Below are 14,573 nucleotides of genomic sequence, written 5' to 3' on the forward strand. Positions count from 1 at the left end.
CGGGCTCAGCCTTGGTGGTGGGGGAGGGGGAGAAACTGCGTGCAGCTGGCCCTCTTCTCGGGCCCCTTCAAGTTTCCTCCTCCCTCCCACCCTTCCTTGACCGCTCACTAATCTGGGGCGGGGGGGGGGCGGGGGACGTGGCAGGTGGGGGCCCAGACCTGACTGCGGACACTGGGTGTGCGGTCAGCACTCTATGCCGAAGAGTGAGAGGGACCACGCAGTGTTCTGACGGGTGGAAGAGTTTGCATTTTTCTCTAGGTACTTACAAGCAATGGGTGTGTCCAAAGCAGGTACAAGGTACCGTTTTTCTCTTAAAATCTCACCCTGAAAGCCAGCATTGCCCTGGACGTAACTGGGGGCTCCGAGGCTACAGCAATAACCTAGGTAAGGGTTCATGGGGCCCAGCCGAGGCCCGGAAGGGCCAGAGCTGAAGGACACTTGAGGGATGTGGGCAGGATGTGAGGTTTGAGGGAGAGACACGGCGAGTGGAGAGCAGTAGGCCTTGGCTGAGCTTGAACGCACTGTGTTCAACGAACGGCCACAGGCCAAGGGTCCGGACAGTCTTTATTGGAGCCTGGGGCATCAGCAGTTCACCTTGTCGGAGGCAGACTGTGAACGTGAGCAGCAGCAGTGGCGGACACCCAGGTCCGGGCTACAGGAGGGGCCCTGCTCGCCTGCAAGCAGGGCACAGGCACACGCACACACTCACTCCTCCTCACAGACTGGCACTTGCAGGGCGCTCACTCACTCCCGGGGGGGGGGGGGCGGTCAGAGGCCAGGTGCCCCGCCTTGCCTCTCAGAGAGGCCTCATTTGCTCTGAGGGGCCCTGGAGGAAACCACTGGGGCCTGGGCTGAAGGAGCTGGAAGCCGCAGGGGTCGCACAGTTTGGGAGAAAGGCATTCAGAAGGATGGGAGAGGTCGCCAGAGACTGAGAGGGGAGCCCCGCTGGGCCAGGGCTCGGGGAGATGCCGGACAGGGGCCCAGGAGGGACGGGGCGGGAGCAAAGGCTGCCTACGCTCCTTCACTCACCCCAACCGCACCACACAGGAAGCCTGGGGAGCAGCCAGTGTCCTAGGAAGGCACTGAAATGGGGAGCAGATCCTCGAGAGCCTGGAGTCTCCCCCAGGTACCCCAACAGGGAAGAAAAGGTGTGACGGAGCAAGAAGGGTCTTACATGCCGGTTATGGGGGCAACAAGACTGGGGGAGCACGAATCCCGCTTCTCACCCGGAATATGGGGTGGGCGATGGGCTGAGATGCAGCCCCTCTGGCCAGCAGAGGGGACAGGGCTAGAGCAGGGCTGGCCCTCTGGTCTCCAGCACAGTGAGCGGGGAGCCTGGCTTTGCCCAAGTGTCCGTGGTGCGGGTGGAGGCAGGAGGGAGGAGCCAGAGCCTCCTGCCCCTGGGGCCGGGGCTACCACAGCACGGCTCCATCCAGGTTCCCGTAGCCGGGCTCGGCCCGCAGCTGCCAGTACGTGTTGTTAGTCACCCACCACTCCTTCCCACTGCCATCTGTCTGCCGCCTGCGGGAAGAGAGCCACGGGATGAGGACAGTGAACATCAGAACTGGGGCCAGTTGGAGACCTTGCCTCCCAATGCCAGACCCACTCAAAGCAGGAAGAGGCCGGAGGGAAGGGGAGGGGCGCGTCCTTGGCAGAGACCCAGCAGGGGGGCAGAGAGGACCTGAAGAAGCGAGCCTGGTGGACGATGTTGTTCTCCTCCATCACTCTGCGCCTGTCTCGCTGGAGCTGCTCGATCCTTCTCTTCTGGGCCTCCGCGGCCTGGATGTTGCCCTCCTCCAGGTACCTGAGCATCCAGACTGCCATCAGCGGAATGCTCCTCTCAGTGGTCCCCAAGCCCAGGCCTGTCTCCTGCCCAGCTCAGCCCCCAGACAGGCCCCATCTCCCTGAGGCAAGTGAGGGAAGGAAGGACAAAGCCCCGACCCTACTTGGAACCCACTTGGGGGCGGGAGGAGCCTGCGGTTCCAGGGCGGTGCCTGGCCGGCACTGACCTCTGGTCCGGCCGGAGCCGTGTGTCCGTGGAAGGCAGGGACCGTTTCAGCTCCGCCGTCAGCTCGTTCAGCTCCAAGGCAAACTGAGTGAAGCCGAAGTTTCGCTCGTGGTCTGGGGGCATTGAGTCTGGGGGAAAGGCAGGGGCTGGGGCAGACGGACTGGGCCATCACTGCCCTGGCCCTGCCCAGCCCTCCCCAATCACCCCACTTACTGGGTTTCCAGATGCACTGACCACCAGGCAGGGGCCCCCGGAACAGCCCCTCATTCCACTTCCCAAAGAGTCGGTGGAGGACACGGCCACTCCGGCTGAACACAGCGCCCTGCACCTCATGAATGCTGGAGCTCCAGTACTTGGCCTGGGGTGGGGGCAGGGACCAGTGGCTCAGGGAGCTGGCCTCTCCCCCTCCCCCAGCGGGAGCTGCGGGCCAGGCCAGGCAGGGCTGGAGGCGGAGGCGGTGCCCACCTTGCAGAAGGTGATCTTGCAGTGGCAGGAGCTGTCCTTCGTGTTGCGGATGAGGACCTCCCCGTAGTGCTCGATCCAACGCTGGCCACTCAGGATGTTGTGGATGCAGGATGTCACCTTGTTCCACTCGAAGTGGTCCCCAAACCTGAGAGAGAGCACGGGATGGGGTGGGGGGCAGCTGGCCAGCCCTGGGAAATAAGAGCCGCCCTGAGCCGGGAGCCCTGGGTCTCTTGAAGCAGGTCACACGGGTCTGCAGAAGAAGCCCGGAGCCCTGACTCTGGCTCTGCCCCGAAGGGCGGCGTGTTATAAAGCAGAGCAGCCTCCCCGAAAATACCCAGGGACACATCCCCACTCACTCATAAGGCCCCCGAGGGCCTGAGCCACGGGGAGAAAAACACGGGCAGGGGCGGTGCCCTTGGGTGCCAGGGACAGTGATGGCTCCGTTCTACGGCCCTGGTTACCTCTCACCCATCAGCGTCCCTCCTAGTCTTGTTTCAGAGCGAACTCGAGGCTCTGAGGCATCAAGTCCTTCTGCCACTTGCACAACTGCCAAGTGGCCGAACCAGGCCTCCCAGCGAGGACCTCCGACCCCCATGCCTGGGCTCGCCCCCGCTGCCCCCGCACTGGCCTCTGGCTAACTCCTGGGCCTCGCTGGGCAAGCCCCTCTTCTCTGGCTGCGGTCCCCACCTACAAAATGACCTGGATGAGGGTGTCTCAGATGTGACTTGGTGACCCGCTCGGAGATCAGCTCAGGTTTCGGTGTGAGTGCACGTGTGCCTGTGTGGGAACGGGCGTGCGCACACGCTGGCTTGGAGTCTGAGATACATCCCTCACTGGAAGTCATGGTCAAAACCGTGTGAGAGCCACTGCATCGATGACCTTGAGGAGCCCTCCCAGCCCTACCGAGTTAGATGCGTCACCTTTCTCTACTGGAAATTGGCACAAACTAGAAGCAAAGTGCACAGACACTGCCCCGCCCCCAGCAGCGTCAGGCCAGGCCTTTCTGTCCTGTCCTGTCCCTCCAGGTCCCAGCCCGGCAGACCACGGCCTGTGGCCTGGGCCTGGCACTCACCTGGGCAGGCTGACGTTCACTGTCCCTACAGGTACGATCTCCAGAGATTTCCCCCAGAACTTGTTCTTCCACTTCATGTCTGGAGTTGGGTGGGGCAGGGAGAGGGACAGCAGCGATAAGACAGAGAGTGGCCGGCCCCGCCCCATCTGCCCTTCACCCTCAGGTCCCCCCACAGGCCTCCCCCCCACCAGGCCCCCTGCTCACCTTGCCAGAAAACGAAGTTCTCAGACTCCGCGTGGCACGCCGAGATTGGGGGGTGGTGGGAGACCTTGGTAAGCAAGGACATCCTCTTGAGGCTGCCCTCGAGGCCCCCAAAGCCCTTACCCCACCCCCAGTTCTCCCGAAAACCAGAGATCAGGTAGTTCCAGGTCTCCTCTCCCTTGGCCACCACCCAAATCTCATCATTTTCTCCTGGTGCATGAGGTGCCTACATTCTCCCTTCTCACTCACTCACTCCCCTCCGGAGCCGTCCTTACCACCCCTGTCTCTGGCACCCCCCAGAGCCCCTGCTCAAGCCCATGAAGCTCTCTAGCAGTGACAGGTGGGGACTCCACCGTGCCTGGCCTGAAAGCCCACCCTCCCGTGAGGACCCTCTTCCCTCACCTTCTTTTCCCCAAAGCTGCCTCCACACTACACTCTTGGAAAACCCTGACCTTGTGCTCCTGGGAACGGCTCCCCCTGTGGAACCTTGAACTCCTGTATCGCACAGCCTGCCTACCTGGCCTCTATGCCCATTCCTTGCCACCTGGGGCTCCTGCCAAGACTCCCGGCTGTGTCATGGCCTGTCAGCCGGGGCTTCGCCGCCTTCCCACCCAGCACCCCTGACAGCCCGCTGCCACCACTGGCCACAGCTCCCAGCACTGGGCTCCTCTGTGCTGCCCCCCGTCCCTGCTCTCAGGAGACCCCCACTCTGCTGTGCAACCCCGATGGAGCACATGCCAAGAAAGTTCTCCTTCGACACCGTGTCTACACTGGGGGCCTCACGTCCCCCAGAATCCTCCGAGGGCCAACACCCAAGCCATCCCCTTCAAATCACACTCATCCCCCCATGAGCAGAGCTGGCAACTCCTCCCACTGTTTACAGGCTCCCGCCCTGACCCGCCAGCCCAGGGCCCCTCGCCTCCTCCGCCTCCTCCACGATGCCTCCCACCCCTTCCTGCAGGCCTCTCGCTGCTCCCGCCACGCCTCCCTCTGCACTGCAGTCCTTCCTTCTACGGACCTGTCTCTCTGAGCAGACAAGTCTCCTGTTTCCTCCACCTTAAACAGACAGCGAGCCTTTCCAGGCGCACACGTGTTTGCTTGTGTGCATGAAGCACACACTGGCAGCGGCCATCCCCTGGGGGGTCATTCTCTGCTGGGCTCGCCAGCAGGCTATGAACTCGTCATCCTATTTTCAAAAACATTTAAAATCTAAGCAAACAAAAAACAGCCTCGACCTTTCGTCTACCCCTCTGGCTGCCACCCTCTTTCCCTCCTTTTTTCCCTCATGGTAAAATTTTTTGGGAAATATCCTGCATTTCTTTCATTCTCTCTCTCTTTTTGTTTTTTTTACTTCCAATTTACACGCACCGTAATCCAGCCGTGGCCCCCAGCCTTTGCCTGAAGTCTCCGTCATCAGGAAGCGAGTGCCACCCCCGAAGTCCCGCGGGCTGTCCACCCTGCCTCCCCTCACTCCAGAGCTCCTCCGCCTTCCTGCCCACACGCCCACCCCCTCTGGGAGCAGCCGGGGACTCTGCTCCCCATCCGAGTGGTGACCCCCCATCCGTGGGCCCCCTGCGAGTGCTTTCTCGGGCGCCCCACACCCACGTGCCCCAGAGCTCACTGGGCCAGGAGTCTCCCCAACTCAGTTACCTTCCTCCCGGATGCCCCACCTTGCTAGCTGGCACCGCCCACACCCCCCAACCCTGGAATTCCAGGCCACCCAGACTGTCCCCCTCTGAGCAGCCACCTCCCCACTCCTTACTTGTAAGAACATTCCGCTGACCACTCACTGAGTCGTGCCAAGGGCAATACACAAATAGCTCTTGAATCCCCCGTCCACCCCATCCAGCCTCCACAGCCTAAGTGCAGGTCCTCACCAGCTCTTAGAGAAGGGACTGAAAGGGCCTCCTAATGGTCTTCTGTGACCGCACACCGCTGCCCGAGTGTTCCTTGTAGAGGGCAACTCTGAGCATGTCACTCCACCACTTACAACCCTCCAATGCCTTTATGACTTGAAAACAAAGCTGCCCGCCTTACCTGTACCACCTGCAGGGCCCCTCAGGGCCTGGCCCAGCCTCATCCCCGCCCGTGTCCCTAACGCCGTCCCAGCTGCTCCATCCGTTCCTTCACACTGTCTGGAATATCCCATTCTACCTACCCCTTGTGCTCCTGGGAAGCTCCAATTCACCCTTCAAGAAGTAGCTCAAGATCACCCCCTAGTGCCTTCCCAGGGAAGCTGCTTAACCTCCTTCCTACGAGCTTCCAGGATCCCAACTCCAGGACATGGCACAGTAACCCCTTGTTTCAAGTCCCACTGCCCACAAATTGGGAAGCTCCTTCGAGCAGAGCCCTCCGAACCTCCAGCATGTGGCCCAGGGCCTGACACCGAGCCAACTGCCCCGTGCGGTCTCCCATGCCCTGGCCCCTCTAGAGCCCGCCCAGCAGCCCCTGAGACCAGCCCCCTTCTTCCGGGGCCCACACCTGCTCACTGATGAAGCGGAAGCCTCGGTCAGGCCGCTCACACTCATAGGTCTCCCCCAGGACCGGGTTGAAGGGCTTGCAGCCTGCTCGGTGGTACGTGGAGGAATAGGCAGAGACGGCAAAGGCTGCGACGTACACCTGCGGGGGCGGGGCCGGGGAGAAAGCCACTGGGGGTGGTGGGGACCCGGGAAGGAGACATCCCCCACTACAAGCAAGGACTGGGGCCCTGGGCTGGAGCTTGGGCAGAGAGGTAAGGGCCCGGCCAGGGCTTTCTGGGAGGCAGCCCCCCCGCAGTCGGAAGAGGCAGCCTGCGTGGGCAGAGGGCGGGTGGGAGGCAGTACCATGCGCTCGCAGGGGTCGTGGATGCGGCTGGCCTGGTCCAGCAGGCTGCTGTACTCCAGCTCCTCGCACAGCCGCTGCAGAGTGTTGAGCGGCTCATTGAGCTGCACGGGCATCGACACCTTGGACAGGTCCTTGCCGATGTTGTTACGGAGTATGTTCCACAGGCTCACGTCGGCCCCGGGCCCACTGGCCGCTGGCAGGCAGCGGCGACGGGGTGGGCCTGCGGCTCTGCCTGCAACACACACCCCTGCAGCCCCCCGCAGCCGCATCACTCTCTGTCATCCCGGTGCCACAGGCCCACAGGCTGGGCTGCCTCCCACCCCAAGTCCCAGTCACTATGGGGCAAGGCGGCGGGGGATCTAATTCCTGACCAGCTCCCTGGAGATTTAGGTGGGCAGCGGGAAACCCTGTACCCTAGGAGCCCTTTCTGAGTCCCCGCCCTTGCCTCCTGTCCCTTCCACAAACAGAAACTGGTGTCGGGGTGCAGATCACTCAGCCCATTTTCTAGATGAGGAGACAGGCTCTACGAGTGACATGAGACCTCCAAAGCGACACTGCTGCAGAGTGGCAGGGAGGGATCTCTTCCTCCTCCCCGTCTCTCAGGCCCCATCCGACCCTTTTCAGAGGACTGGAAAGGAGGCTGGCCCTAGGCTGGAGCCCGTCCCACCTGGAACATTCCACAGCTTACAGCTTAGCCTTCCTCGCCTCCTGGGGTCACCTCTGGAGGCAGCACCCAAAGCCCTCAGTCACCACAAGGGCTTGCCTTCCCAAGGGGCCTGGGCTACGGACACCAGCATTTTCCCACCCACCTCCAGCCCTGCCCCCTCCCCTGCCCAAACACCCGGCTGGCACCTTTCTGACAGCGCTCAGTTCCCCTGAGGTCCAGCACCTCCTCGGACAGGCTGGTGGTGATTTCACTGGTGCACGACTCCTCCTCCTCCTCTGAGCCCTGGGCCGGGACAGATGACAGGCCGGGCAGATTGGGCCTCCCCCGGGCAGCTGGGCAGTGCCCAGGGCCTGGCAGGACTCTGCCCAGCTAGCCCTTTGGTGGGAAGGGGAAGAGAATATATTTGGGGAGGTCTGAGCCCTAAGATACTGCCCCGGAAGGGCCTGCATCACCTGCCACTTTGGAGAGAGAGGGCCTGGCTCTTTGACTGGGACAGGTGGGTGGGGTTGGAGCTCGGGGACTTTGGAGACACACAGGGAAGGCCATTACTAAGGGGATTACTAAGATTCAGAGGGTAGGGGTCAAGGGAGAACTGGGTCTGAAATGGGGTTACAGGAAAATGGCAGGGGGGTGGGGAGCTGAGGCTTTATGGCCAACAGGGACAAAGCAGAGATTTGTGACCAGGGCCACTCAGATCCAGCCTGTTGGACATGTTCCCAGAGAGCGCGGCGGAGGCGGTGAGAAAGGATTCGGGAATCCATAGATTCCAGTCTCTCTAAACCCCACCCTGATATTCGCAGGGTCCCCTCCTCTTACTGCCGGCTGCCCGCCCCCCTCACCTCATTCTCAGAAGAGCTGGCGGAGAGAAGAACCTCACAGGCGTCAAAGAACTCTGTGTGGGAATCCGCGAGGGACAGGACGCTGCTCTGAGACAGCTGGGGGGTCAGCTCTTGCCCCTTCATGTACAGAGCTTCCTGCTGCAGAAGCAGAACGGACGTCAGGCCGAGGACGCCGAGCCCGGAGCCAGGCCGGGCTCCCCCTGCCTGGCAGCCCCCTGCAGAGGGAGGCCTAAGCAGGACAGAGTGTGAAACCTGTCGGGCAGGGGACCCACAGCCAGGGGGTAAGGAGACCCGGGTTCCACAGTAACAGCTCACACTTCCTGGGTGCTGACTCCGAGCCCGGCTCCGAGCCCTCTGTGGGTGTTAAATTCAATCCACCCTGACACCCCATGAGATAGGTGCACTTATGACCCCCACTTCGCAGCTGAGGACCCTGAGGCTCAGGGCCACAAAGTTGGCTCCACGGAGTAGGGCCCCGGAGACTTCGCTGGGAACCCCCAGGTCCCGACACTGCTGGTCCCCAGTGGGAGGGCCTGGGCCTGACCAGGGGACTCTCTGAGTCTCAGTTTTCTCATCTGTGAACTTGAGGGCAGGAAACACTGCCTCGAAGGCCTCTGAACCCAATGAGAGCCTTACTGTGAAGTAACGTGGCCACTGCCGATGTTACATGGAAGAAGTCGGAGCAGGGTTTCTGGGCTATCCAGGGTCTGAAAACCACCCACGCCTCCACTCTCGCCAGGACAGAGGCCCAGGAGGAAATGGCCCCGCAACCCATCCGGGCTCCTACCTCCTCAGGGTTCAGGGAGCTGAAGGAGTCAGCCGTGGTGTCCGAGGAGACGGACAGCGAGTGGAGGCGCCTTGGGCCAGCTGAGGCCTCGGAGACCTGCAGGGGAAGGGTGAGGGGACAGGCCACCAGCAGGCTGAAACCCTCCCTGCCCTGCTACGTCCCCTTCCCGGCCCCCATCTGCCATCACCCCAGGCCTGCGGCGGGCCAGCCACCCTGTCCCCAAGCCTCACCCCCGTCCTGGACAGCTCAGAACCCTGGTGCAGGTCCCTCAGTTGGTCCCGTTCGGCGGTGAGGGCAGCCAGGACGCTGCTGAGCGAGCTGTGCACTGCAAGGGCAGGGGCAGGTATCAGACCCCCCGCCTCCCCGCCTGTTCAGCGCCGCCCTCCTGCTCCCACTCACCCTTTTGGGCCAGGGCCCAGAAATTGCGCTGCAGGTGGGCATAGTCTGGGGGTGGCAGCCCCCGGGGTCCTGAGTGGTCCCGGGACTCCAGGTACCGAGACAGGTTAGGAACAGAGCCATGGAGACGACCAACCTGTGGGTGAAGGAAAGAGGTTGAAGGGGCAGCCCCCTTCAGAGCGTCCCTCCCCAGGGACGGGGGTCTACACGCCACCTCACCCGTCCGATGGTGTCATCCTTGGCGAAACTCTGTGTGCACCACATGCGGCTGGTCCGTTTCCCCTTCTTGGGTCTCTCGGTCGTCACTGAGGCCTGGCAAGTGAGATGAGGAGAGTTTCACTCTCAGGGCGGAGAAAAGGGACAGCGACCCCCGAAGTGGGGAAAGAGGCAGAAGACCATGGGAGACAGCATAGAGACGAGGGACATCTTAAAGGAAGAAGACTGGTACCCTGGCAGACAGGAGGAAGGGGTCCCTCCAAAGGGACAGAGACACAACCTGGAGGCACTCTGGACATAGGAGGAGGGGCGACTAGGCAGACGTGTGCCACTCCTGGAAACAGTGGTGACATATGTGGGGCTGGGGACTGTCCCAGGGAAGGGATGGGAGGAAGGTGGCAGGCAGGAGCGGCACCCCTGGGCAGGATCCCGGGGCCTCACCTGGTGCGTGGGGATCACCGGGGCCGAGGGGATCCGGTGCAGCGACTCCAGGCTCTGGAGCAGCCTGTGCAGCTCCTGGAGCTTCCCCTGACACTCAGAGAGCTCTGTGGGAGGGGCGAGTGAGGCGGCGCTCCCCGCCCTGGCCGGGCACCAGAAGTCTGTCCCCCAGCTCTCCTTCTCCCTCCAAAGATGACACCCAGCAGCCAGGGAAACCCTGACACTGTCTCCCTCTCCCCCAATCGTGAGCCCAAAGCTGTTCCCGGATCCCAGGTCCCACCCTTGGTCTGGCCCGGCACTGGTGTCCCGGGAGGCCGGCACCCTGGTCTCCATGGTTCCCACACCACGAGTTACCTCTATGGCCCTGCTCCTTCATCCTTGGGGGTGTGCCCTCCCCTCTCCTGGGCCAGGATCACAGCCCCGACTCCAGGAACCCAATTCCAGAGCACTCTTCCCAGGCACTATCCCTCCCTGGATGGGCATCTGGAGCTCGTTCTCCATGAGGCCTGGCCTGTTTGTTCACATGCCCAGGGCACAAACCCCGCCCCCTCTGTAAGACTGGGGCTCCCAGGACAGGGCCCCGAGGGGCCCAATCAGCTGGGCCACAGAGACCGTCTCCCCCATCAGACTGCGGCTCTCTGAGGCAGGGATGGAGGTAACATCTTAACAAGTTCTCTTTCTTTGGCTGCAGACGACCTCTAAACCTGACAGTGCGGGCCCTACTGGCCAGGGCACACCGCCAGCAGCCCCTCACCGTGCGAGCAGCGGTCTAGGCCATCGCTGCCCCGCAGCCAGGAAGACACCTTCTCCCGAGGTCCAACTCCAGGTAGCGCTGAGGCACTAACCGCAGTGGGAAGCTGGGCTCCGGGAACCTGTGCGGTGGTCAAGGGTCAGGAAGGATGGCGCCCGCCTCACTGGGTCTCCCTGTGCCCTGAGGCCGCCGAGTTTGAATCCCCACGTGTCCTGCCCCAGGGCCCATCTGACCTTCCGGTGAGTGTTGCCGGGCACGTCCAGGCGCGGGGCCAGGCGATGGGCGCGAAGCTGGGCCACCCAGCTCTGGAACAGGTCCTGGGACTTGATCTGCAGGAGTGTTGGTGAGGGCAACGAACACATGGAAGGAGGGCTCCTTTCCGGGGCCAAGAGGCCGGGGCCCTGGCCCCCAGCAGGCAGGCTGCCTCCCTCAGTGTCCTGCTGCCAGAAGGCCCCCTGCAGGGAGGTGGGGCCCAGCCTCCCCAGGTGTCTGAGCCCTTGGTTCTGTGTGTGTCCACCTGACCACCAGCAGGGGTGGTTTGCTGTTGGCCATTGGACCTGAGGGAAGCTCCCTTCCTGTCAAACTCAGGGACAGACCCTCAGTCCCTGTCCCCCTCTCCCATGGGCCCCAAACCACCAACTGGCTCCCGGGGATGTCACCTTGAGGTGGTAGATGTTGTCTTCGGTGTCAAGGTCAATGCGCTGGGCCTTTCTGTTGATGGACATGACAGACAGTCGGACATCGATGGAGCCATGGAGCTTCCCCTTGGTGATCTGGGGTGGGGGTGGGGGGCAGGGCTGGTGTTAGACCTCTGGGCCACAGAGCCATCGTGTCCCTGTCACAGGTTCACCCTCAGGCCTGAGTCACAGAACTAACAGGGACCTCTCTGTCGTCCACCTGTGTATAAAACTCAGGAGCCATATTCTAAGCTCAAGGGAGCCACAGAGCAGGGAAATCCACCCCTACCCTCAGGGGTCTGCGGGCTGAGGAAGGAAGAGCCTGGGTTCTAGGCCTTCGGGTCCTTATTCCCAGCACACGAATGGGACGAGGCGGAGGATGACGAAGCTTCCCTGTCTTAGGCACTTTGTGCCCGGCACTGTCCTGGGGGCCCTCACCAAGCCGGCGATGACCCTACAAATAGGTGACTGCACTGTCCCCATTTTAGAGATGAGGGAGCTGAGGCCCAGGGAAGACGCTTGCTCAAGACCCCACCCCCAGGAGTGGCGCACTGGGATTCAGGCCAGGATCTGGGGGACTCCAGAGGCCCCTGCCTGCCCAGGGCATTTGGGGCCAGACCTTTCCCGCAACCCCCACCGGGCACTGACTCACATCTTGCCGAGTAGTAGCGTAGCGAAGGATCCCGTCCTCAAGTACAAAGTACCTCTGTGACGTTGCCCAGGGGGAGCAGGACCGAGATGAGCAGGAGAAGAGGGTGTGGGGAGAGAGCACCGTACACACGGACTGTTCTTCTCCTTTTCGACACACACCCCCCAGCTCTACCCAGCAGCCCCAGCACATCCCATCCTGCCCTGCACCTGGCCCTGCCCTCTGCCCTGCCCAGCCTACCTTGTGCCAGCCCTTCAGAGGCCACTTCCTCTTCTTGAGTAGGTGGCCTTCCTGCCTCTCGGGCATGGTACCCTCCGCACCTCGCTGGCCCCTAGGCTCCACCACCTCCCACAGCTCAGAGGCCTGCGGTCCAGGACAGAGTTGGGGGGCAGGGGTTGTAGCTGGTGAGGCCCCATTGAGCCAAATGAATCCCACCCACTGCCTGCTCCCCATTCTCAGACCTGCTGAGCACCGCCAGGCTTGGCAGACAGAGTGCTCTCAGACGGCAGCGGAGGGCCCCTCTCTTGGAAGTCCATGGAGAAGGGAGCGGCCACTCCCTGCTGAGGACTCAGAGCAGGGTGGAAAGCGGAGGGTGTCACCTTGTCCTGAGGAGGTCCTTGAAGCAAGAGAGAGACCTCATTAGCACAGACCCCGCTGTCGCCTGCCCCACCTCCAATCTCTCCCGCACCTCTGAGATGAGAGTTCACTAACACATCTTCCGCTCACCTGTCCTGCGTCTGGCCCTGCCCCGCCTTGGGTGGGCCTCCCTGTCTCCACCCTCCTGCAGCCGCTGTGTGTGCTCGTTTGCAGAGAGGCGGGCCGGTGCCGCCAGAAAACCACGAGAAGTTCACCCAGCCCCACCCTGAGCACACATTCCTGGGCTCCAGAAAACACTCGGTGTTTTCCCTGGAGGATTCCCTGGGGTGACCAGAGGGGAGGCAGGGGAGTGAAGAAAAGGGCCAGAGGAATTCAGAGACTAGGCAAGCAAGACCTCAGTCCAGCTCCTCTTCCTTCGAGACCCTGCACCGCCACTCATGGCTTGGAGACTCTTCTGCCATAACATGAACCCCTTGCAGAACCCCCCAACCCCACCAGTGGACCCCCATATCCTCTGGTTCTTGGGCTGTCATCTACTGCATGGGGAAACTGAGGCCTGAGACAGCCCTCGTTGCTCCGTGTGCCTCCTCCCGCCAAACAGCCCCCTAGGACGCCCACCTTGGACCCTCAGCCTCTCCCGAAGCCTCGCCGTTCCCTTTCTATGGTCCCAGTCCTTGGGGCTCCTGAGAAGTACCAGCCATCCACACAGAGCAGGGGACTGAGCCGAAGGAGACAGTGGGGAAGGCAGGGAGGAGGAGAGGTGGCCGAGAGCATGCCGAGGTCTGCACAGGTCCTGCAGCAGTGCCCACAGGCGCCCTTGGCACTGGCCCTGGCCATTCTGGCTCCACCGGGAGATCAATAATGCATGAGGCTCTGTGTGTGTGTGTGCGCCTGTGTGTGTTGGGGGGGTGGGGATGAGGAGGGAGGGGCCTGGAGGGGCGAGGTTGGCCTGAGGCTGGGGAAACAGCCTCAGATCTTCTGATGGAGCCTGTAAGCACCTGAAGAGTTGAGGCCAGAGGGAACAGGGACACCGTGGAGCAGGGGTGGCCGGGAGGTGAGGAGAGGGGGGCCCATGCTACTAGAGGCTGACCCCGGGGGGGAAACTCCTGCATTCAGCCGTTGAAAGTTCCCAATCTCTCCCGGTGCGTGGGCATGCCTGTGCCCGCTTCCTGGCCCTGGGGGGTCCTGGCCTCTCACCACTTGCAGCTGGAGGGGAGGCTCTGTCACTAGAGGGTGTGGGGTCCACATAAGCCAGGCTGGTGCCGTCTCCACCTCCATTCCCGCCCTCTTCTCCGGAGGATCAGACCCCACAGTTTCAAGTGGCAGGAAGCCCTCTGGGGGAACGTCAGCGTGGCCCCTTACCCCAGGGTCCATTGACACCAGTGCTCCTTGACCCACACGGCCACTCTGCCTCTGAGTCACCGTCTCTGAGTCGCCTGCTCCCTCCTCACTGAGCTGAGCAGCGGCAGCAGCTGCTGCAGGAACCAGGAAGGAAGGAGACAGCGGAGCCTCCCCCACCAGCCGGATCTCCCCACCTTCCCCTCCCCTGCTCCTCCTCCCGCCAGGCTCCGGGCAGCCGCTCAGCTCTGCCCCCCTGCTCCCCGGAGGACTCAGGGCTGAGCGGCTCCCCAGTGCTGAGGGGGCCTGGGACTCGGGGCAAGGTCCCCGCCGGGCACAGTTCCAAAGGGATCACAGAGGACTGGGGAGTTGCTGGCTTAAAGCCAGTGGTGATAAAGGGTTTTACTTAAGACTAGTGTGGCCTTGACCCTGGTTAGTACCAAAGTCCATTTCCTTATTAACTCCTGCCTCTCATTTTACATCTGAAAATAGATTGCAAAATTTGGAGCCAGCAAAGGTATCAGGTTGATGGGAAGGGATGGATGCCCCTTTTCAGAGGTGCCAAAAGTACAGTCAGCAGGGCATTCAAGGCACAAAAGGGCCAGCAGGTGGGCCCCCCCGCCCAGAGCCTGTCACCAGTCCCATGAGG

General features: G+C 62.4%; 1 protein-coding gene across 4 annotated transcripts; it reads right to left on the reverse strand.

Moving 5' to 3' along the window:
* Positions 1-526: 526 nt before the first annotated feature.
* Positions 527-14,073, reverse strand: OSBPL7 (oxysterol binding protein like 7). Of its 4 annotated transcripts, none has more exons than XM_037149981.2 (23): positions 13,949-14,073; positions 12,451-12,605; positions 12,230-12,352; positions 11,993-12,046; positions 11,323-11,436; positions 10,897-10,992; positions 10,667-10,784; positions 9,916-10,019; positions 9,478-9,570; positions 9,262-9,394; positions 9,093-9,187; positions 8,863-8,958; positions 8,076-8,210; positions 7,422-7,518; positions 6,569-6,816; positions 6,228-6,365; positions 3,750-3,813; positions 3,546-3,624; positions 2,474-2,618; positions 2,222-2,366; positions 2,010-2,136; positions 1,682-1,804; positions 527-1,521 (listed from the first exon to the last, which is right to left on the reverse strand). In XM_037149981.2, the coding sequence occupies exons 2-23, from the start codon at positions 12,523-12,525 to the stop codon at positions 1,413-1,415; spliced, it is 2,511 nt and encodes an 836-aa protein (XP_037005876.1). In that variant the 5' UTR covers positions 12,526-12,605; positions 13,949-14,073; the 3' UTR covers positions 527-1,412. The 4 variants fall into 4 exon arrangements, with proteins under 4 accessions (XP_037005876.1, XP_037005878.2, XP_037005874.1 ...); XM_037149983.2 differs by having other exon boundaries at positions 2,010-2,092; positions 8,076-8,213; XM_037149979.2 differs by having other exon boundaries at positions 8,076-8,213.
* Positions 14,074-14,573: the final 500 nt, after the last annotated feature.

Source organism: Artibeus jamaicensis, unplaced genomic scaffold (genome assembly GCF_021234435.1).
Source record: "Artibeus jamaicensis isolate MK-2021 breed Jamaican fruit bat unplaced genomic scaffold, CSHL_Jam_final contig_1998, whole genome shotgun sequence".
NCBI lineage: Eukaryota > Metazoa > Chordata > Mammalia > Chiroptera > Phyllostomidae > Artibeus > Artibeus jamaicensis.

What these genes read in the sequence shown, in the direction of transcription:
- OSBPL7 (XM_037149979.2), bottom strand. Translation starts at nt 12,525, where the DNA reads ATGGACTTCCAAGAGAGGGGCCCTCCGCTGCCGTCTGAGAGCACTCTG. An exon ending in CTCTGAAGGGCTGGCACAAG is followed by an intron (nt 12,047 to 12,229) that starts GTAGGCTGGGCA and finishes GCAACGTCACAG; the next exon opens with AGGTACTTTGTACTTGAGGA. An exon ending in CTGGGCCCTGGCCCAAAAGG is followed by an intron (nt 9,188 to 9,261) that starts GTGAGTGGGAGC and finishes CTGCCCTTGCAG; the next exon opens with TGCACAGCTCGCTCAGCAGC.